This window comes from Monodelphis domestica, chromosome 5 (assembly GCF_027887165.1).
Source record: "Monodelphis domestica isolate mMonDom1 chromosome 5, mMonDom1.pri, whole genome shotgun sequence".
Classification (NCBI taxonomy): Eukaryota; Metazoa; Chordata; class Mammalia; order Didelphimorphia; family Didelphidae; genus Monodelphis; species Monodelphis domestica.
Window position 1 is genome coordinate 240043519 of NC_077231.1, and position 22252 is coordinate 240065770.

The following is a 22252-nucleotide window of genomic DNA, read 5'->3' on the forward strand; positions in this document are numbered from 1 at the left end:
TTTATTGTGGCTATAGGTAATGTCTAGTACTTTTTTTTTGCCCTCAAGGAACCAGAGCCTGAAACTGAAGCTGTAAGTTCCAGCCAGGAAATTCCCACAATGCCTCAGCCAATAGAAAAGGTTTCAGTCTCAACTCAGACCAAGAAGTTAAGTGCCTCTTCTCCAAGAATGCTGCATCGGAGCACACAGACCACTAATGATGGAGTGTGTCAAAACATGTGCCATGACAAATACACCAAAATCTTTAATGATTTCAAAGACCGAATGAAATCTGATCACAAGCGGGAGACTGAAAGGGTTGTACGAGAAGCACTGGAGAAGGTAATCCTGTCTTTGATGTCTGATTGTTATAATTTGTTTTCTGAAAATGTTACTTAGTAGATGAGCGTCATTTCCTGTAATGGTTTAGTTACTTGTATATAGCCACCAGCTAGGCCACAGATTTACAGCTATGCATATCACCTCCTTAGGCTTTTTTGTACTGGTCTTACTAATAATCTTATACTCCTGGTCTCTTCTTGCATATTTTTATCACATTAATGAAGTCAAGAGGATGGCATTACTTGAATAACAGTGTATGGTTTGGTTTGCTGAGTTTTTAGCCTATGTCTATATTAACTGACATGTCTGGGGCCTGATTTTTTCCAATTAGCTGCGTACTGAAATGGAGGAAGAAAAAAGGCAAGCTGTAAATAAAGCTGTGGCCAATATGCAGAGTGAGATGGACAGGAAATGTAAACAGGTAAAGGAAAAGTGTAAAGAAGAATTTGTAGAGGAGATTAAGAAGCTAGCAACACAGCACAAGCAACTGATTTCCCAGACCAAGAAGAAGCAATGGGTAAATATTAAAAATCATATTTTCATCTTTTTATTGAAAATTGCCTTTTATGTAGAATAACAATTCATGTGTTGGCTAACAATAACTTTGCCATCGTGCATTTGGGAATTGCAGTGCTGATTTGATCAGTTTCATCTTTTCCACAAACTTCCTTTGCTAATCATTTGTTTAAAAATCAGTTTAATTATTTTATAATTGCTCCTCTTACAGTTTCTCACTCTACCACTTAGTGTTCAGTCCTGTACTGTGTTAGTGTCTCTTTGTTTTACACTGGTTAGTCATATCTTCCTAGCTAAATGCTAAACTCTTTGATGACAATAAACATATCATATACTTATTCTTTTATGACAACAAATATATTATATTCTCCTATAGCCCATATTCTGTTCAGATATAGAATAGGCTCCAAGTAATTATTGATTGGGTGAGAAAACACAAATGGTATACTTGCAACTTCCAAATTTTTATTGCCTTGTTTAAGTTTACTTCATTTCTTGAAGTTTTGTTGCTACTTTCTTTAATTCATCTTACTCACTTGCAGCTTCTGTAATCTAAGGGGACTATTTTAAAACATTTCATAAAATCTTTATGAAAAGTGAATATTGAAAATTAGTTTAAAGGAAAGATTTGACAAGCAGATAAAAGAAGACTGAGACTCAGCTGTGAAGACAGGTTAGTGAAAAAACTGAGGGGGTGGGGGATGAACAAAGAGAGCAAGATATGGGGGCTAGGGAGCAGGCAGGATGCTTGGAAGCTGTGCTGTCATAACAGTTCTGACTTCTTACAGGGATGTGGGTAAGAGAATGGACCCAATAATCTTAAATGATGATGACATTCAACAGGCTAATCAGAAGAAGGAGATCCCCAACAGTAACTGAAGAATGAGGGAAAAGGAAGGCTTGGAAAGAAAAGAAAAGAAAAGAAAAGAAAGAAAGAAAGAAAGAAAGAAAGAAAGAAAGAAAGAAAGAAAGAAAGAAAGAAAGAAAGAAAGAAAGAAAGAAAGAAAGAAAGAAAGAAAGAAAGAAAGAGAAAAGGAAAGAGAAAAAGAAAGAAGATTGGTGTTCTTCACTGTCTGGTAGCAAGATATCCAGATGGTAGATGAATATTAAAAGAAAGAACTCTAGTATATGTATGTCAGATACCTAGACATAATTTTTGAAATAAGATAAGCACTTCAAACGAAGGAGTGATGAAGGGTGAGACACCCTTTCAGAGGAAAGATTAAGTAGTGTAAGAATTCTGAGACACAAAAAAAATCAGAATAGAAACCAATACATGAAATTATCAAATATAGTTATCAGAGAGAAAAAACAGCTTTCCTAAGGTTAGGACTGCTAACAGTAGAATATGATTTCTTAGATTTATTAAGTGGAAGGTCACCAGAAATTTTCAAAAGAACAATTTTGTTGAAAGAGGAAACCAAAATCAAGAAAAAAGATTAGAATATTGTGCTTGTAAGTTGCCAAATATGGACAGCAAGTCCAAGAACCTTAAGAAATATAATAGAGGGCACACACCTAGGAGTCTCAGTGGATTGAGAGCTAGGCCTAGAGTTGGGAGGTCCTGAGTTCAAATCCAATCTCAGATACATCCTAGCTGAGTGACCCTGAACAAGTTACTTAATCCCCATTGCCTAGCCCTTGCCACTCTTCTGCCTGGAATCCCATACAGTATTGATTCTAAGACAGAAGATAAAGGTTTTAAAAAAAATAAATATATATATATACATATATATATTTTATACATATATATATACATACACACACACATATATATATTAGAATCCTGCTCTAATCATATCCTTGGAGTCTGTACTTTGGGGCTGGCTTCTTTATAGATATTTTAATGTGTAAAAATTAAATTCTCTTGGATTCTTAGGTTGGCCTTGAATTCATGTTATAACAAGTTACACTATAGTGAGACTGATATATATGGGAGGTTAGAAACATTATTTAATCTACATAAATCGTACATATGGTTACCAAGTATTATTTAAAAAACACTCAATTAGGTGTGATGTGTTTATAAAATTAAAACTTAATCAGCAGATTTTTTTTTACATAGTTGGAATATATAAGCCAAAACTAGCCTATTTGCTAATGAGCCAGGCATCCCAGCAGTTGGCAATGAGAAATTGGTCTCCAAAAGGTGAAAAAAACTAATCTTTTCAGGTTTAAAAAAAAGAGAGAGAGAGAGTTCAAAAGTTGAATAAGTTAATTTAAAATGATGTTTTTTAAGTCAACAAAAGTTTGTTTTTTTAATTGAATAAATTTGTTGTCACTTAGAAAAAATTTAGGATTTTAAAAAGTTCATTAGGATATTGTTATTGTTTTTACCTCAGTAAAAGTACTTGTTTGTAGGTTGTTTTTTTTTTAAATAAACCTCACTTTCTAAAGCCTTTACTTAAACTTTTCTCTATGCTTGGGCAGCTGTCATTCATCACTTGGTCTATTTCTACATGTGTGCCTTAGCATTTCTTAATACTTTTCTTCTTTTCCCTTTCATTTAAATAAAGGGCAAAGAAATATACCAAAACGTCAGACTCTGACATTTTAGTTAGGTGTATCACACAGTTTATAGCTACATGACAAGATTATAACCACAGCTTGAAGGTGACACTTAATAAAGAAAAACAACAGGGATTCTCCATGGATCTGTCTTGCCCTCCTAAGTAATATACTTCCTTCCTCACCCACTTTGGCTTCTTACTCCTGACCCAGCACATGTAAACCATTTTAGAGGTCTGGCTAACATGCCATATGATAATCAACATAAATACTTTTTTGTCCATATTGCTTTTCAGCTGATGTTTCTAATGACTTCCAGGAGTTTGTGAAATCCAGGAATGTGGACCTCTAGAAAATACTTGTTTGGAACACCATTATAAGTTAATTCCTTGTAGCTGAATTTAGGGAAAAACAAAGGAGACTACTAACAAACAACTTTTGTAGTTTCTTTATATAAGAAAATAATTATCTTACTTTATTCTTAAAATTGGAGGGATACTGCATTTTCAAATGTTGAGTACCTTGTAACTGATCAAAACTCTTAACAAGGTCCTGCTTCTAAACAAAGTATAAAGGGACTTTGGCTTCAGAAAAAGCAAAGTTCCATTACTGAAATTTAATGTCATTCAAACTGGTTTAATAGTTTCTCATTATCACATAAAGTGATATCTGCTTATGGTCATGAAAACTTCTTTGTGTTGGCAGTTTTGCCATCTCACTCCTTTGGACTTCATTTTCATTTCATAAGATTATATTCTGCTTATTACATTTATCTTGTTACTCAAATTTAAAAAAAAAAAAACTGTTTTTTAAATTCCTATTATCCAATACTTTGTGAGTTAACTGGGTGTATAAATTCTTCTGGGTAAACTTGGATCATCACAAGGTGATAGATAGCTACCAATAGTTAAATGTCCTTTATTTCACAAAAATCTCTAAATCAAACCTCTAGTTTTACAAAAAGAGAAAACCAAGATCTCGAAAAAGAACATTGGCTAAATGAAGCTCAAATATGTAGTAAGTAGCAGAGCTGGGACTCCAACTCAAGTCCAACTACATAAAAGTCACCTCTCATCTTTTCAGTAGAATGATCTTTCACTTGCCAGGATATCACCAGAAATGTGCAGAATACAGTATTCTGCTTTCTAGATTTGGCTATAGTAAGAGCTAGAGGTGGTTTTCTCTAATTTGTGTCTTGGGTCACTCTCTATATCCAGTCATGTGAATAAACTATTGCTTTACACAAGTTGATGGCAAATTGGGTGCTTTGGAAGATATATCAGTGCTTTATCAGCTCCAAATATATCACTTTGTAATTGTTGACCTGAATGAGCTAATAAACTCTCTACCTTGATGAAGTTGATTCTCAAAAATTATCAAATTTAAATACAAGTTATTCAGCTGATATTAATAGCAACAATGTGCCTAATGAAGTGCTTTAAGAAAGAGACATAGACCTTGCTTTTGGGTGGAGCATGAAGAATTAAGCATCAAATCAAAAAGTATGTTCTATCTGCTTCCAATCAGAAAAGTATTGATTTAAAGAGAGGATGAGTTCATTAAGAAAGAACTCCTTGAAAGGGGTAAATTTTTCATTAATTTTATTTCTATTGTGAACCAAGTTTTATAGGCTGTGAGACACATGAGCTTCCATATTGATAGGATATGTTAGACAACAGAAGATTAGAATGACACCATGTGTTCTACCTCATGGAAATAAAAGAATAGAAATGATGTTAAAGAAAGATAATACTGAGGCAGCTAGATGGCTCAGTGAATTGAGAGCCAGGCCTAGAAACGGGTGGTCCTGGGTTCAAATTTGACCTCAGACACTTCCCAGCTGTATCACCCTCAGCCAGTCACTTGACCTCCATTGCCTAGCCCTTACCATTTTTCTGCCTTGGAACCAATGCATAGTATTGGTTCCAAGACAGACAGTAAGGGTTAAAAAAAAGAAAGAAAGAAAGAAAGAAAGAAAGAAAGAAAGAAAGAAAGAAAGAAAGAAAGAAAGAAAGAAAGAAAGAAAGAAAGAAAGAAAGAAAGAAAGAAAGAAAGAAAGGTAATACTGATATTTGGCAAAATAAGACTGGTTAGAAATAAGACCAAGAAGTAACTTTACATGATAACATAAAAGAGATCACATGATTATTTCCACTAGAATTATAGAGCACAAAGTAATTAAGTATGGAAGTTTTCCTGAGGATCAGTTTTTGTTTTTTTTAACATTGTTGACACAAAAAGAAAATTAACATTTCTTGCCTCTGTCGTTATCGGTTGTTGGCCTTTGGTATTCAGGAAAATGCAAAGATGTAATAGGGGATGGATAAGCAATATTATCAGCTTACTACAAGGATAAATGGCGATCATTGACAAAAAGATCTTTATTTCAAAATTTTGCAGGTAAGTCCATCAAGTAGTGCCCAGATTTCAGTTAGTAAGGTAGGGTCTGACTCAGAATAAAAATGAACTTCCAGTTATTAGAACTGTCCCAAAATGGAATGTGGTGCTTCCTAAGAAGCAGTGATATTGAAGTAGAAATAGGATATTGTGTAGAAGATTCATGTTTCAGGAACTTAATAGACGAGGTGACTTCCTAAAGATCCTTCCAATCTTCAGATTCTATGAAATTGGTCCAGATAAAGCAAGAATATTAGTAATGGTGCTAGTGTAATTTGTAGGGACTTTTTTTGAAGTTTCAAAAGTGTCCAATGGATGATTATTATCACTGGTCTTAATTTTGTTTTATAGCATCAAGAAAGGAGGAAAAAGATTTAAGTTTATTAATCCCTTCCTTGACTTGATCATTTTGGAAGCATTGATCACAGAATCATTGACTCATGGCTCTAGAACTGAAAGGGACCTCAGGAGGCATCATTTAGTAGATAAAGAAGCCCATGTGGAGAGAAGGGAAGTGATTTGTTCAAGGACACATGGGTAACAAGAGGTAGAATAAGAGCCAAACTCAGGTTCGGGGCTTACCAGGTCAGTGATCTTCCCACTGGCCCATGCAGCAGCTGCCTGGGACTGAAACTCAGACTGACTTCAATCATTTTACTGTACTTTTATCTCATTAAATGTGGAAAATGGGCCTATTCAACACAGAAACCAAACTAAAATTAGCAAGGAAAAGCTTTAGTTTCTCAGGCTCTATATCTTATATTGCAATAATAATGCCTCCTGGCTTGTTCTCCCTAGTGCTACAACTGTGAAGAGGAAGCCATGTACCATTGCTGTTGGAATACGTCCTATTGCTCGATCAAGTGTCAGCAGGAACACTGGCATGCTGAACATAAACGCACCTGTCGCCGAAAAAGATGAAAGCTGTATATTCCTCCTCCTCAAGAGAGAGAGAGCGAGAGAGAGCGAGAGAGAGAATCACCCCGATGATTTCTATTCTCAGACAAAGCGGTTTTTGTTTCCAAGAAGCCAAAATTGTTTAGAATTTGCTTCCCATTTTGCACCAGCCTTTAAACACTTTTCGTGAAGAAATTTTGCACAGTAGTTTAAATCTTCTGTTCATGCTCCTCCAGATTTTGTCAGTAAGTAAGATTAACATCAGTGGAGGGTATTTTAAGGGTTATTTTAAATGAATTTTAATTGAGGATTTGTTGCATTTTCAGCAAATTTTAAAACATTTTTAGGTTTTACAGAGATTTTAACCTTTAAACAACAGATCTTTAAAAAAAACAGGTGAATATAAGTGAGTTTAACAAAGAAACATTTAAAATAGATCTGAATGTAAGAAATATAGAACTGTTTCAGAAATAAAACATACTACCTTGATGTAACATTTATTTCTTAACCTTGTTGAGCTGGTTTTGTTCAGCTTAATTTACTGTTTAAAGGCATTATCTATTGGTTATGCCAGTGGGTATATGATTGAATTTAGGGAACAGGGTTGACACAGCAGGTGCTAGTCCTGCATATTTTTTCTTAAATATTTCCCAATTGTGTTTTTCATTATTTCTTTTCAATATATAACTTTTATAACAAATTATTAGCTTTGATCTTGTAGTTTAAAATTGCAGGGAACTGGGGTAATCTTTTACTGAGCTGGATCTTAGAGAAAATGAATATTTAAATTTTAAAGTTTGCACATTTCATTCTTGTCCTAACACGAGTGCTTGTAACAAAACAAGGAAAAGCCAAAAACTACCTTTATTCATACATGAAATTTTAGATGAGGCATACAAATTTCTTTAATGCTTCCCTTCCCTCCCCAAATATCATCTGACTGCCTATTATCTGGTGTCACCTAGTCCATTGTAAGTTAATATTCAAAGGAAAGAAAGCACTTAAGTGTCACAGAAGCCGTTATGTTTGTAGTAATGGGTCATTGCCTGTTAATGAGCTCCATCACTGTACACAGAATGAAGAATAATGCATGTTAATTTTCTTGTATTAAAGATGCCGTGATTTGTAAAAAGTCTGTATTTTGAGGAATGTCTGGATTAAGAAGCATTACCAATAGGAATGGATCGATAGTTGAATAATGAGTTTTTTTATACATAGCTATATAAATCACATCCAGTAAAACTTAAATTTCTTTTCTTTTAAAAAGTCTCATAATTTGTTTTTTAAAAGGCTGATTGATCTTAGACCAAGTCAAATTCCCTTTATCATCTAGCTATTTTTGAGAAGTTAGAGAAATAATTTGTAAATATTTATTTAGATCTTTGATATTTATTAAAGCAATTACACACAATGGAAGTGAAATAATAAGGAGAAAAGCCTTTTTAAAAGTTTTCTCTGGGTTTCGTCAGGGTCACTCTAAATACAAAAATCTAACTCAACTTTCTTTGAAAAAAAAATCCAAACCTAATGTTGTTGCAGATGGTGGTGACACAACTTAATTGACCAGCAACTGCCAAATAATGCACAATATTTTGCAGAAATGACATAGCAGCCCTATTCAAAACAACATGCTAAATTACACAGTAACTTGCATTATTTCTTGTTTCTGTGTAATTAATCCATGTTGCCATTTTGCTGTGGCACTGGTGAGGTCCATCATAGTAGAAGAAAATTAATCTTTCAGTTATTTTACAAATTCCCAAACTTCGATCCACCCCTATGAAAGCAAGTTATTGTGGAAATATTTTTGGTGTAAAATCATTCCAGAGTATGTACTATTTAACTGATAGCTGCATGAAAGTAAGATTCGTGTTACTTTGGCTTTTTCGTCTCTGTTGACACGGTTGCACATTTCCAAGTTACTACAGCGTGAAAACTGTGTGTTTAAAAAAAACAAAAAAAAAAAAACAAAAAAAGACATTGTGGCCTGGTTTTGTATAAGTTTTAGGTAAAATTACAATTGATTGTTTTAGGAATCATTATTAAAAATTAATTTTCTGCAAATCATAAAGCTATATTACGGTGTTGAGCTTAGCCACTATGCACATTGTAATTATTCATTGTGGCTGTCCAGTTCTATGATGCATTCTGGCATTTTGTAAGCTGCTCTGACTAGCAATATATAGAGTCATTTAATGTGTTAACATTGGTTAATAAATGTATTTAAAAAAATCACTGGCTTAATAAAGTGTCAATCTAGTTCAGTCCCCTGCATCTAAATACAACTGCAGCTGAATGCTGATTCTGTATTATGGGTCATTTACTGGCAACCATTTTCCTTATAAAAGAATAATTTTATTAAAATAATTCTCCTACAAACAACATCTATTTAAATCAAAACTGCATTCACAATTTTTTAAGTTGTGTTTTCTACCATGGTTAACAAGAGGATATATGCATATATATGCATTGAGGAACCTGATAAATTCAGTGCCGCCATATTTAGATTTTTTTCAGGAAAACTGTTTTGGTTAATAAAACTATAATCTAAGAAAGTTGGTCTGGTTTCTGCATCATGCAAAACTGGGCAAACAATTAAAAAAATGTTTGTTAGCAAAGAATTAAACTCAAAGCTTTTTTTTTTTTTAAGATTTTTTTCCCTTTAATTTTCTATTCAATGTTCTCTTGACTATTTAACTAAGGCACAACAAATTTGAATCATCTGCCAGGAAGTCCTTACTTTTAAGTTACTGGGATTAGAATGTTGTTATTTCAGCTAAAAAACAGAAATGCTTATTCTTTTAGGAATTGTGCTGTCATTGAAATTTGTTAACACGTATATATGGGATATGTTCACATGTATGTATTTGTGTCATTTCTTGGGCCATACCCTTTCTTCTTCTTCACCCTGCTACTCTCATCCACAGGTGGAGGAGATCCCATTGATCCCAAAGGGAACTCCAGCTGCAGGACATGTCCAGAGAGGAAGGAAAATCCTCATTGTAATCACTTCCAACATTCATTGTTTGACCATTTCTGTGTATTATCTTTGGATCTCTATATAGTGTGTGTCACAAAAAAAAAAGAAAGAAATGAAAGAAAACATCAAAAAGAATTTATTTCTTTGTAAATTGAATATAAAACACAACTCTTGGATTCTCACTGTATTAAGCATTTGTTATTCCATTTTAAGAAATAATGTTCCTATAGCAGTATATTTGTTTTTACACTGTACATAGACTGCATTAGAACATTTCCTAACCCTACACAGTGACTAAATGGGTCCCACGTTGTTTTTCTTCATCTAGTGGAGCTCCTACTTTGAGCTCACCAGTCCCAAATGTTGATAGTTTCAGAGTCAGACTCCTTACCATTAAATTGTAGTTTCCCTGGTCCTTCCCTGCTGCTCTGTGCATGTTTTTTGTCCTGTAGGCATACATCTCTGAGAGACATAGTTTTGAGTTCTGAATATTGGTTTCTCAGATTATCTGAGAAAATGAGGTTGCAACACTGTTAATAAAATTATTTAAGGTACCCTATTACAATGTTGTCCATCAAGAAGCATTTATTAAGTTGTTACTATATACCAAGGACTGTGCTAAGCTCTGGGGATACCAAGAAAGACTAAAGCAGTCATTAAGCTAAGTATATTTTTCTTAGGGAAAGATTCGCTAACCCCAAGCACATATTTCTGAGTCCTGGGCTTATGCAGGAGCATGATGCTCTAAAATAACCATTTACCAAATTAAGGAATTTGTTTAATTTTAGCAAATTTGTATTATGTGGCCAAGTGTGACAGATGTGAACTCTTTCATTTCTATGTTACAAAATCAGGAAAAGAGAATAGAAATGAGAAAAAAGTACACCAACTTGAACAAGGCCAGTCTACATTAATAAATTATATGAAATTTTTAACTACCATTTTACTTAAATAGTTAAAACTAAACTCTGAGTATTGCCTCAAAGATGACCTGCTCAATGATTTCTAAGAAGCCTAGAAAATCCCAATCTCATGGAGAGTTGGTGGCATTTGGAGTTACTTTATATGTTAAACAGGTGCTCCTAGAAGTTCTTACATACTACTAAGTAGCATAGTTATCCCATTTTTTTAGTAGACAGCATAAATTCAATTCAAAGTATACATTTTTGGAAACTTATAGTCTATAAAGACAAAATAATATCTAAGGTCTAATAAAGACAGATTGTAAATAAAAAGAGTTTCAGAGGACCCAAAGAACAAATAAGAAGACTGGGAAAGATACCCCAGGGATGAGGCTGGGGGAGAAGGAACAGTGGTATTTATTAGAATTGGTGGTCTTGCTGGAGCAGCTTATAACTGACTCAAAGGAATTCTAAGCAGAGCAATCTGACAGTAGACTCCCAGGTCCAGCAGTATTACCCAGCAGAGGTAATACTGATCTGAATCTCAGGCTCCTTGGAGAGAGGTCCAATGTGGACTATTCAGTGGCAGGGCAGAAGTCTGGGCTCTCCTCTTGCCTGATGCTCTGAGGAGAGATCACGGAGGTCCTGGAACCACATTGTTGTTCACCCAGCCTGGCCTGCGTGGGCCAGGATTCCTCTGTAAATCAACCCACGTCCAAACAATGAACAATTCTGAGCCAACAAAGTCCAAATAAATGCTTTCATCCTATGTACCCTGAACTTCAGATGTGTGGGTTGTGGCAACACTGCTATCACGACATGAAATGTCAAGTACTTTAGTTAGGACTCGATAGTTTGTTCATTGAACCAGAAGAGAAGATACTATGCTAGATGTTGAGAGATGTACAATGAGGAGGCTCTGCCATGAAGAAACTCACACTCTAGTGGGGGAAATAAGAAATCTGGGTCCTGTGGAGGTTCGGACGAGGGAGATTGGAAACGAACTCAAGAATAAAAAGGACTTCAATGGGTGTCACTTGGGAAGATGGGCAGGGAGGAGGCAGAGAGGCAGGACTAAAGGTATATAGTCGTGGCATCCTCTATCACCTGGTGTGTTTATTTCGTGAGAGAGAAATCTGGAAAGGCAAAAGTTGGACCCACACAGTGAGGAACCCTAAATGTGAGGCTGAGGTGTGAGCTTGATTTTCTAGGCGGTGGAGCATCTTGAATAAAAATAAACAATCAAAACTGTGCTTTGAGATTAGTTTGTCAGTGGTGTATTAAGATGAACTGAAAAGATGAGGAACCAGAGGCACGGAGACTAGTGAGGCATCTGTCAGAAAGGGGAAGGACGCAGTGGAAGTGAGAAAGTTCTAAAGTAGGATCGAAAGGAATTGTTGAACATTGGGGAGAGGTGTCGCAGGAAGGGGAAGATCTGGAGTGAATTGAAGTTTTCATCCAGGTTTGCCACAGAAAGGGTGCTAAATAGGAAGAATAAAGGAGGAAGATGGAGCCTGGGATGAGCTAGGTTAACATCAGGAAATACCCCAACTCTGGCATCAAGTAGATGTTTGACTTTGACGGAGACAGTGAACATATTCAGCCATTGGTTTCTTCCCCAGTAAAATGAAATTGGGTGAGATGATCTTTAAAGGCCTCCTCCAGCTCTAACGTTCTGGGATGTCTGATTTTCAGTAAGAGGGCATCCAGAGGAGATCCAGCAGCATTCGGAATGAGTAACCTAAGCTCCAGACAGGGGCTAAAACTGGAGAGATGAGTGTGTGGGTGAAGTGGGAATTACTTAATCATTCCTTTTTTCAAATACGTTTAATCTTTCTTCAGTGATTCCTTTCCATTTGACTTCATATTCAAATCTCCTTAATCTTTAAGAGCAGCCCACCTTCCAACTGTCCTCCAAGCCTTCCCCAGTTGCATGACCTACCTTGAAAAATGAGCTTTCTGAAGCCACCAGTGACCTTTTCATTGCCAAACCTATGCCTATTTTTCATTCTCCAAGCCACAGCCTTTCTACATTTATTTATTTGGGGAGGGTTTGACACTGTGCATGCTGTACTGCTATTAAAAAAAAAGAGAGAGAGAGAGAATGTCAGAGAACATTTAGTCCAATCCATATCTAAATGAGCATCCAGAGCCCCAGAGCCTTTGTTCTGAGGTCCTAGAGGAGAGAGACCCACCACTGTCCTTTTGGGCATTTGACTCATTTTGAAGTTTTTAACTTACATTAAACCTGTTTGCCCCATGTTTGCCCCATGACTACATCCTGTTACTTTTCCTGTCTTCTGGGACCAAGCAAATTATTGTCATTTTCTCCCACTCCATCCCACAGACATCTCTAAGCAAGGCATCCCTAGTACCTTATAATTTGTCCTGACCCCGAGACCTCCTAGTTGGCCTCCAGATGTTCTTCAGTTTATTAGTTTCTCTCAAAAACAAAAAGCCCAGCATTAGAAGTAAATATATTAAATTAGAAGTTAACTTTTTTGAAGGAAAACTTTTTATAGTGGAGATTCATTGTTTAATATACAAAACTCTCAAGTTCCTCATGATGAGAAGGAAATATGTTTTAAAATAATGTTCAGATTTTACTCCAGATGTAATCTGACTGTCAGCAAATCTGGATATCAGACCTTTTTTTTTTTTTTAATATAACCTGCATTAACTTCCTAGGCTACCATGACCACACTTTGGATTCATTTGAGTTCACAGCCCATTAAATCTTCAGATAAAGTCCAGGTGACCTTGCCTCAGATGCTTATGGAGTTGTGTTTTTTTGTTTTTTTTTTAATTAAGACTTTACATGTGCTTTATTTTTAGGAGATTCAACCTATGTTTACCCTATCAAGATAAGATCTTTGCAGATCATGATTTTCATCTACTTCTAGCTACCTTTGTGCCCTCTGCAAGTCCAAGAAGTGTGTCATCCAAGTCACTATTTTAAAACAAAATTAATTATTGGCCAAGCAAAGATTACACGTCATTAAAGTTCTTTCCAAATTCACATTGCATCATTAATGATTGTTGGGGGGTTGGGGGGGGGGTCTATCCATTCAACCAGCTATAAATGCACTTAGTTGTAATTATTTGTAGTCCACATCTCCATCTTGTCCAAAAGAAAAATATGAAAGGCTTAATCAAATATTTTGCTAAAATCTACATGCAATACATTGTCCTTTGATCTGTCAGTCTAGTAACCTTGTAGAAATAGGAAACGAGATTATTCTGGTATTTCCTGAGATCTATGGCAATAGAGATCTTTAGGGGCTGCCTAATCCAAGTCTCATTTTACCAAAGATGAAGGAACAGAAGTAAGAAGGTAATGTGCCTTGCCCAAGGCCACAGACAGCACATATCAAACTGTATGTAATGAATGCAGGTCCAAATGAATCTCTTGGCATTAGAGCCTGTTCTTGATGGAGCCAGGATGGGTTTTTGTGATTGCTGTTGCATTTTGTAGATGTTTACAAGTGCTCTTTCATTCATTGACAGTTTATCAGTTACACCCACCAATTCTATCTAGAGAATGCAGTTCTCTTGAGTGGGCCTTGGACTTAAACTATTCAGAGGCAGCAAGGCATTCTTACTATCTCAGTATTCATCTTGGATATCAGTACTCAATTGCCTTTTTTTGTTTTGCCTTTTTTAAATCCAAGGACCATTTCTCTTTGCAGAAAAGAAGTAAAGTGTCTGAATTTTCTCCACCTTTAGTTATCATCATGCCCTGCACTCCAAGCAGCACTCTCTTTATTCTCCTCTAGTGTAGCTTTAGAAAAAGCAAAGCAACAAACAAATCCTGGCTTTCTTGACTAGCCTAAAGTCATTCTGAGTTTGTGCTTCTGATACTTTTCTCAAGACGATGCCATTACATATTCTCCAAGACTGATTCTTACTTCCATCTTCAGTATTTGTCTTTCTTAAATCTAAATTATTAAGTGAATTCCCTCTACATTCACATCATTCTTGCTAATCAGTTTCCCCCTCATTAAAATTATTTCTTTGTGTTTTCATAATTTCATCATAGAGGGCATTCTCTCTTGTGGGCTGGCTTCCTTAGCGATATTATATTAGTCTCTTGGGTCCTACCTATCTTTTCTGTGCACCTTTTACATTTTTTTCTCCATAAAGCCTAACTTTTCTCTCCTACAGCAAAAAATCCCAAAAGAATAGACACCATAATTCATGTCATTTCCACCTTCAGCATCAGTTTCTCCTTGTTGGTGAGAATCAAATACAGCATAGAATTTACCTTTGTTGGTTCCCCTGCCTTTTGAAGGATGACATCATTAAAGTAAGCCAGGAAGTTATTAGCCCGGTTGTTTTTGGCAAAAAGAGAGCTCCTGGAGCTGTCTAGATAATTGAAGTCTCCTGTCACTCTGTTATGGGCAGGAAGGATACCCTTTGGGTTCTGGAAGGATACCTTTTGCAAGCATGCAATGACTCCAAAACTTCGCTTAAAAACAAAAAGATATTTGTTAATTTAGAAAGTAATGTTGAGAGTGGCCAGGAGGATAGCAAGGTGGAACAGCAAGATGGGGAGCAGTTCCTTGGGAGGACAGCATGAAAGGAAAGGCTGTTCCTCCATGGGGACAGCATGGATGGAGAGGCTGTCCCCCAGATGACATCAGTTCTGGGGTTTATATACTCTTTAGATGCTATGTCCTGGTGTGGATGTGACTTGGAGATTGTTAGTCCCTCAGGCATTTGGTGGGATAAGGTGGTCATCTGACCGGGGTCTGCCTGGAGGCATAAAGATTCATTTCTTTGTCCACCTTAAATCTAGAGGACAAAAGAGGGTAAACATCTCAGGACCCTGGGTGGGGTCATTGGGCGTTTCTACTTTAAGAGTCACAAGGATGCAAGGGCAAAGGAGTTTCCCTGATAATAGTTGGCCTGGGTTTCTGGGGTACAGTGCCCATGTGAACTCCTACTGGTTTCTCCACCAGATTTCTGAAACCTGAAGCTTTCTATTTTTTCTTTCTTTCCAAGTAGATCAGTAAATTGACAGCATCACTCATTTTTTCCCCTAAATGCCATCCATCTTATTTCCCTACCCTTGTTCTCAGATTTTTCTTTCATGGTACTCAAATCTACTTTTTCCTTCTTTCTTTTAACTATAATTCACTTTTAAGGCTGTTTCTACACACTAGTCTCATCTCACCAAATCTCAATGAAACTTCATTGTTCTTGTTGGAGGTCTTGTTGAAGATTTTCAGATGTACTCCCTCCTTGATCAGGAATCTGCCATTCCTGTATTTTAAGCCTTGGTACAGGAATCCATATCACTATCAGGCAGTCTTCTGTTCCTTTCCAATATCTATTCTCTTCTCAATCCCTTTTCTTTGATGGAATGCAATCAAAACAGCACTTTTGCTCCTAGAGTCTTTGGTTTTTTTTTCCCAAGAAAGCAATATTTAGCAAGGTTTTCTTGATTTTTTTCTAGCAGTATCATTTGTTCTCACATGAATCACCAGAATATTGTCATCTGGATTGACAAGTTGACATTCACTGTACATCCTTGAAATACACCCTGGGAAGATGGAATACTTCCCTATTATTAGCATGTCAATAAATAGCTCAAGTCGTCACTAGTTGCTTTTTCTCTGACCCTTATTGGGTGATCTCATATGGTAATATCATTGAGTCTCTATCATCTTTTCATTTCTTGTCAGTGATTACTTTCTCTTCTGGTCATTCAACTCCTTTCTCTTTTAGAACTCATTTTTCCCTGTAGATTCAGGTTTTCAGTGGTCCTTTTCTCTTTCTTTTCTGTAACATTTTGCCAAATCCAACAAAGACGGGTCAAGATTATTCTCTGCCTCTTCTGATCTTTTTCTTGTTAGCTTCCTTACTGAATCCTTTATTACAACTCTTTATGTAATACTTTCTTTTTACCCGATGACTAGAAAATAGAAAGACATTCTTTAAGGCAAGATGAGGCAATTAGTCAGCACCAAGGAAGATAAGTTACTCCCATTTGTTCTCAAGGCACTTGGGATAAGAAAGAAATCTTATGGATGCTCCTATGTTAATTAATATTGACTTACCTTTATATAACACTTAAGATTTATGGGAGGGGGAAATTCTTGGAATATACTTGTGAGTTCAGGGGTACAATCATTGTCACCATTTTACAAACGAAATTGAAATTCAGAAGAGTGAAGTGATTTTTTTCCCCTCGTTCTTAAGTAAGGGCAGCCAGGTTGTACAGTGGTTAGAGCATCAGATCTGGAGTCAAATATTACCCCAGACACCAGCTTTGTTACTCTGGACAAGACATTTAACCTCTGTCTGCCTTAGTTTCCTTATATGCAAAATGGAATCAATAGCACCTACATCCCAGAGTTGTGACAATCAAATAAGATCATTGTACAGTGTCTGGCACAAATTAAGTGCTATATAAATGTTATGTACAGTTGTGTACAGAGATGTAACAGGATGTACAGAGAATGTAACAAATCCAGGCTTCCTGATTCCATGGCCAACGTGCTTCCCATTGTACCACATACACTATATCTCTGTTCCAGAGGTAGAATGAACCTCAGAGGTCACCTAATTCAAACTCATTTTACTGAAGAGAAAATTGAGGCTCATCGAACTTGTCCAAGGTCTCACAGAGTGTCAGAGGTGAGATATAGACCCCAGGTCCCCCGGCTCTGGAGTCATTATTTTTTCTACAGAGCCACACTAAGCATTGGTCTGAATTTGTAGTTTGTATTAACATCTATAGAGCAATCAATCATCATGTGCCAAGCAATGCACTAGGCATTATGGGGAAAGGGCACAATAGAAAGAGAAGATAAAGACGCCATACTCAATTAACCAATTTCAGTGCTGACAGAGCATCACTTTTAGGTACAGTAACAACAGGGCAACTAGCTACAGAGGGAACTGGAGCCTAAGGAGCTCACAGAATGAAGTTCATCAAGAGAAAATTATGTGGATAGAACAGTAATAACATTCATAAAACATTTTACCATTTTCACAGTGCTTTTGCTTCTACATAAAGCAGTTCAAAGCCTAGGAAGTTTGATGGCAGCCATATAGATAAAATAAAGGTAAGAATTTGATCAAGCAACAGGAAAGACAGAGGTAGAAAGCTATGCCCAACGGCAGCCCCACTTCCATTTTCCCTTCATTTTCATTGAAAACCTATAAATCTTGGTGAGAGTCATAATTGGGAAAAGTCATGGAGTCTGAGATTACAAAGCTCTTGTGAAGTTTGTAGCAGACTCTTCCTGAGCATCTTATGGTAGGATATGAGGGCACAGGATCTCCATGAGGGATTGAATGAAAGTGTAAGGAATTTGTAACCCTAAATCAGATAGTTTTCTGTCCCATCCAGGCATAGATTAAATGCCTGTACTACTTAGCTCAGTGGTTCTCAACCTCTCAATTTGTAGCAATGAGAATACATAATGCATATCAGGTATTTCCATTCCAAATCATAACTGTAGCAAAATTACAGTTTGGAAGTAGTCACCAAAATAATTTTTTGGTTTGGGGTCACCGCAACATGAGGAACTGTATTGCGGGGTCACAGCATTAGAAAGGTTGAGAACCACTGACTTAGCTGATGGGTTGTATTTGGTTCCAAATAAGCTTGGTCTCTGGAGAGGCCTCTAGAAGATCAAATTCCCATAACTAAGACCGTAGGAATTGCCAAATCACCTTTCTTCTCAGCGAGAAGAGAGTAGCTAAGGGTTTTCTGTAGAGTAATAATAAGCATAAGAAAGACAAGAGAAAGAGTAGAATCCATTCCTCATCAACTGAAGACTCCAACAAAAGTCAGCAAAACTCCATAAATATGTGCCCAATTGAATAATGCTTTCAGGGACCCCCAAACCAGCAGAGCCCCAACTGTGGACTCCATGCCATGGAAGACCAGGGGGAAACAAGTCCAGAAAGAACAGAATGATGGCAACAACAGAAGATGTGACAGCCCTGCAGTGCTGGAGGCATGAATTGTTTCTACACACCTCTGCCCTGACCACATCTCTCTGCCAAAGGAGTTCCCCTCCACACCTTTTCACAAGCAAGACTACTCTTCTGAGCTATGATGTAGGCATTTGTGCGAAAGTATGCCCCAGGTTTTTGAGATAATGTCCTATGGCCACTCTTCTTAGTGTACTTACTGTTTCATTTAATACGTTTACTTTAATCCAATTTTATCCCCTGAATAGTAAAAAAAAAGTTTGGGAGCTATGGTGTTTGAATCGATGCACAATCCACCAATAAGCACCTTGAACCTTTTCTGGGGGTCTCTTATTTTATTCGATCTTGTCAACAATTCTGTATAGTACTGACTCCAACTACTGACATTCCTGTTTTATAGATCAAGATACAGGCTAAAGAGGTTAAGCAATTTTTCCACAGCAAGGAAGTGGTGAAACTAGGAACAAAGGCTAAGAGAACCTTCTTATTCATCTCCAGCCCTATGCAAACTTGTTTCCATAAAGCCCTACAAGTGAGTAGTCCAGCAAACAAGGTCCAACAGGAATGGTCTCTTTCCGACATCACCAATGTTTGAGGTAGAACAATCCAATTCATCTCACTTTTCCAGTTAAGTTGATTTTGTGAAGAAGTCCATACCACAGCAAAGATCTGAAGAGTCTACCAACATAAACAACAAAGAAAACCACAAAACAAAATAAACCAACCAAAAACAAGAGACATAAGCATCTCCATTAAATTCAGAACTTTGAGAAAAAGAGAAAGATCAGCTGGAACCATCAGTGGCTAGGAAGGGGATTGCATCACAGGAGCCAGTAAATAGAGCTGAAACCTACAATCTTAGGAAGAGAAACTGCACTAGGTAAAAAATAAATTTTATTTATATATATATGTATATATAATTTTTAAATTGTAAGAAATAGAGATTTACAATACAATGTATAATTTTTGTTTTACTATATATTCAATATATATATATATATTATCTTTTTGTTGTAAATTTGAAACAAAAAAGTTTAAATTAAACACAAAGATATGTATGCCCATCCAACACAGTTCTAAAACTTCTAAAGTAGCAGAATGGAATAGAAAACAAAATCCAAAACTATATTATTTAAAGGAAACATACTTCCAACCTAAAAATTCACATTATTAAATAGAATGGGTAGAAGCAGAATTTATTATATACTTCATATGAATACAAAAATCAGAGGTAGTATTTGTGATTCCAGACAAGTTAAATGTTTAAAATAAATGAATAGGGAAATTACATTATACTTTAAGGACACATAAATAATGAAATAATAGTAATACTAAAACTATGTAATTAATGTCAACATCTAGACATTTAGAAGAAAAGCCCTTTAAATTAATTTTTAACCTAAGTGAATAATAGGAAGGAACAGATAGCAAAACTCATGAGAGTTGAAGATCAGTGAATCATTTTCAGAACTAGACAAATTTAATAAATTTAAATTAATAATTTAAACAAGAAAGATATGAAGGACCTGAGTTATTAGTAGAATTAAGGTCAGCTAGCTTTGCTTTCCACTCAGTCAACAGACGTTGTTTTACAGACAAAATGTCGTACAGAAGCTGCAATAAGCATTGCTTGACGGGCAATATACAAAGGGTAGAAGAGGTATTTGACCTGGTTTTAAGCTTGGGTAACATTTTATTAGGTAGAAGTAGTGAGACAAGCATTCCAAGTGTAAGAGATAATTTGAGCAAAGACACAGAGGTAGGTCCATGGTGTTTCTGGGAGATGGCAACCAAGCCAGTTTAGCTTGAGTATGTGGGTTACATAGAAGCAGGGCTATATGAAGTGATTTTTATATTAATGAGGTCACAGAAACGGTTTGGGGATACACCAAAATGTGATAAGAGAAAGCTTGCTTTTAGCTAGGGTTCCATCATTCCCAAATGGGCACTATCCTTCAAATATCCCAGCGCTATTTATGGGTTGGTACAAGGAAATTATGAGAGATGAATCCAGAAAGGTGGATTATAAAAGTCCTTGACCACCAAGTTAAGAACTTGTTAATTTTAAAAACTGGTTGCCAAAAATGTAAAGGTTTTGGCCAAACTGGTAAAGATAATTTTTAGTGTTTTGACTTAAAATCTAAAATAAGTGGTCGCCATGAAAAATTCCCAAAATATGAAAATACCCAAGTCATCTGGGATTTTATGGAGATTTTAATTAATATAAATGAAGGAAAAGGGGGAAGAGAGAGAGAGAGAGAGAGAGAGAGAGAGAGAGAGAGAATAGCCAAGCAGTAGAAAAGTAGGCTATCTGAGCCTAAGGAAGAGTGAGTCAGTCTTTATCACTCACCACAAGATTGTCTCCAAGCAAGCTCCAGTCCTCACTTCAACTCCGAACTCCAACTAACTCCAACTAACTTCCAATCCAAACTTCCATTCACCTGAGCTGACTTCTCCTTTTAAAGAATTTTTCTCTTATGTCACTTCCCCTAAATTTTCACATGTACCACATCATAGTAGATGCTTTTTCCCAGAACTGCCCATTCTTAGTTCTCATCTTCTTTTGTTCTCACCTTCTCTGGTTGGATAAAATCCTCTGAGTACTTCACATCTCTTTTGTTAAGCTTGCCTTTTGTAAGTTGCTTGACCTTTTAGGTACTAATTTAACCTTTATAGGTACCTAGCACCCTTTTGTATTAAATCTAAAAATAGACCTGGCTTAAGGTTTTAGCTTTACTATAAGATATGAGTTAGGGAGTTTTCATTCTTTAATCAGGAGTTTTCAACTTTATCTTCCCCTAAGGCACTGTCTGAGTAGAGTGCAGTAATTTTAAAAGTTCTCAATACATTCCTGATCAAGTACCTCCATTGTTAAAAATGGGGAATAGCTAGACAAAATCTTCTAAGGTACAGTCTGAGTAGTTTTTAAGATTCACAAACTAGGGAGAGAGTGGTAGTAGAAATTTATGCCTTAGCTTGGACATCGCTGTTTGAAGCCTACTTTACCTTTAATTTATAATGTATTCATTTTCTTTTTTTCTTGTTTACACCTAGTTTATTCTTTACTCATATATAAATGAGGAAACTGAGTCCAGAAAAAAGGCTTTCTTTTTACCCCCAAAGGACACATAGGGGCATTCGAGCCTAGAGTTTATGTCTTTTGCCTTTCATTCAGTACTCTGCATAGTATGCTATTAGGTTAGGCCACCCAGCAAAAATCTTTCCTGGGCCAGGAAAAGATGGATAGTTAGATATTGATGTTGATGTTGATGATGATAATGTTGATGTTGATGATTGTTGTTGTTGATGTGGTTGATGATGATGATGATGATATTGATGATGTTGATATTGATGATGTTGACAATGATGATTGAATTTGGAGTTGGAGATTTTCCTTCCATTTAAACCTTTCTGACCCTTTCCACTGTAATGATTAAAATTTTCTTGGAGACTGTCTCTAACTTCTTTCACCCTTTCATTGTATTGGGTTTCCCCCCTCACCCCCCATGCACTTCTTTCTGAATTATAAAATTACCCCATTTTCTTTTCCCATTTCTCTTATCCTCTTTTTTTACCCCTAGCTTATATATATATATATATATTTGACATTTCATCATATACAGTTTGTCACAGTTCTTTCTAAATATACTTCTTCTAGCTACCCTGATGATAATAACAATTTTTAAGAGTTGCCAATATCATCTTTCCTTATAGGCATACAAATCATTTGAACTTGTTGGATCCCTTAAAATTTTTTTTTCACTTTTCTTAATTTGCTTTT

General features: G+C 36.1%; 1 protein-coding gene across 16 annotated transcripts in view; it reads left to right on the forward strand.

Annotated features, from left to right (window-relative positions):
* ZMYND11 (zinc finger MYND-type containing 11) overlaps positions 1 to 13540 on the forward strand; it is a 141611-nt gene extending 128071 nt beyond the window's left edge. For 9 of the 16 annotated variants that reach the window (XM_056799986.1, XM_016426278.2, XM_007504693.3 and 6 more), the window contains 3 exons: positions 49 to 321; positions 653 to 838; positions 6541 to 9801. In XM_056799986.1, coding sequence (XP_056655964.1) covers positions 49 to 321; positions 653 to 838; positions 6541 to 6663 — 582 coding nt within the window. In that variant the 3' untranslated portion in view covers positions 6664 to 9801. Of the gene's footprint in view, positions 1 to 48; positions 322 to 652; positions 839 to 1379; positions 3234 to 6540; positions 9802 to 13356 lie in introns of those variants that run through there. The other 7 variants (XR_008912376.1, XR_008912375.1, XR_473256.3 and 4 more) reach the window with 5 other exon arrangements.
* Positions 13541 to 22252: the final 8712 nt, after the last annotated feature.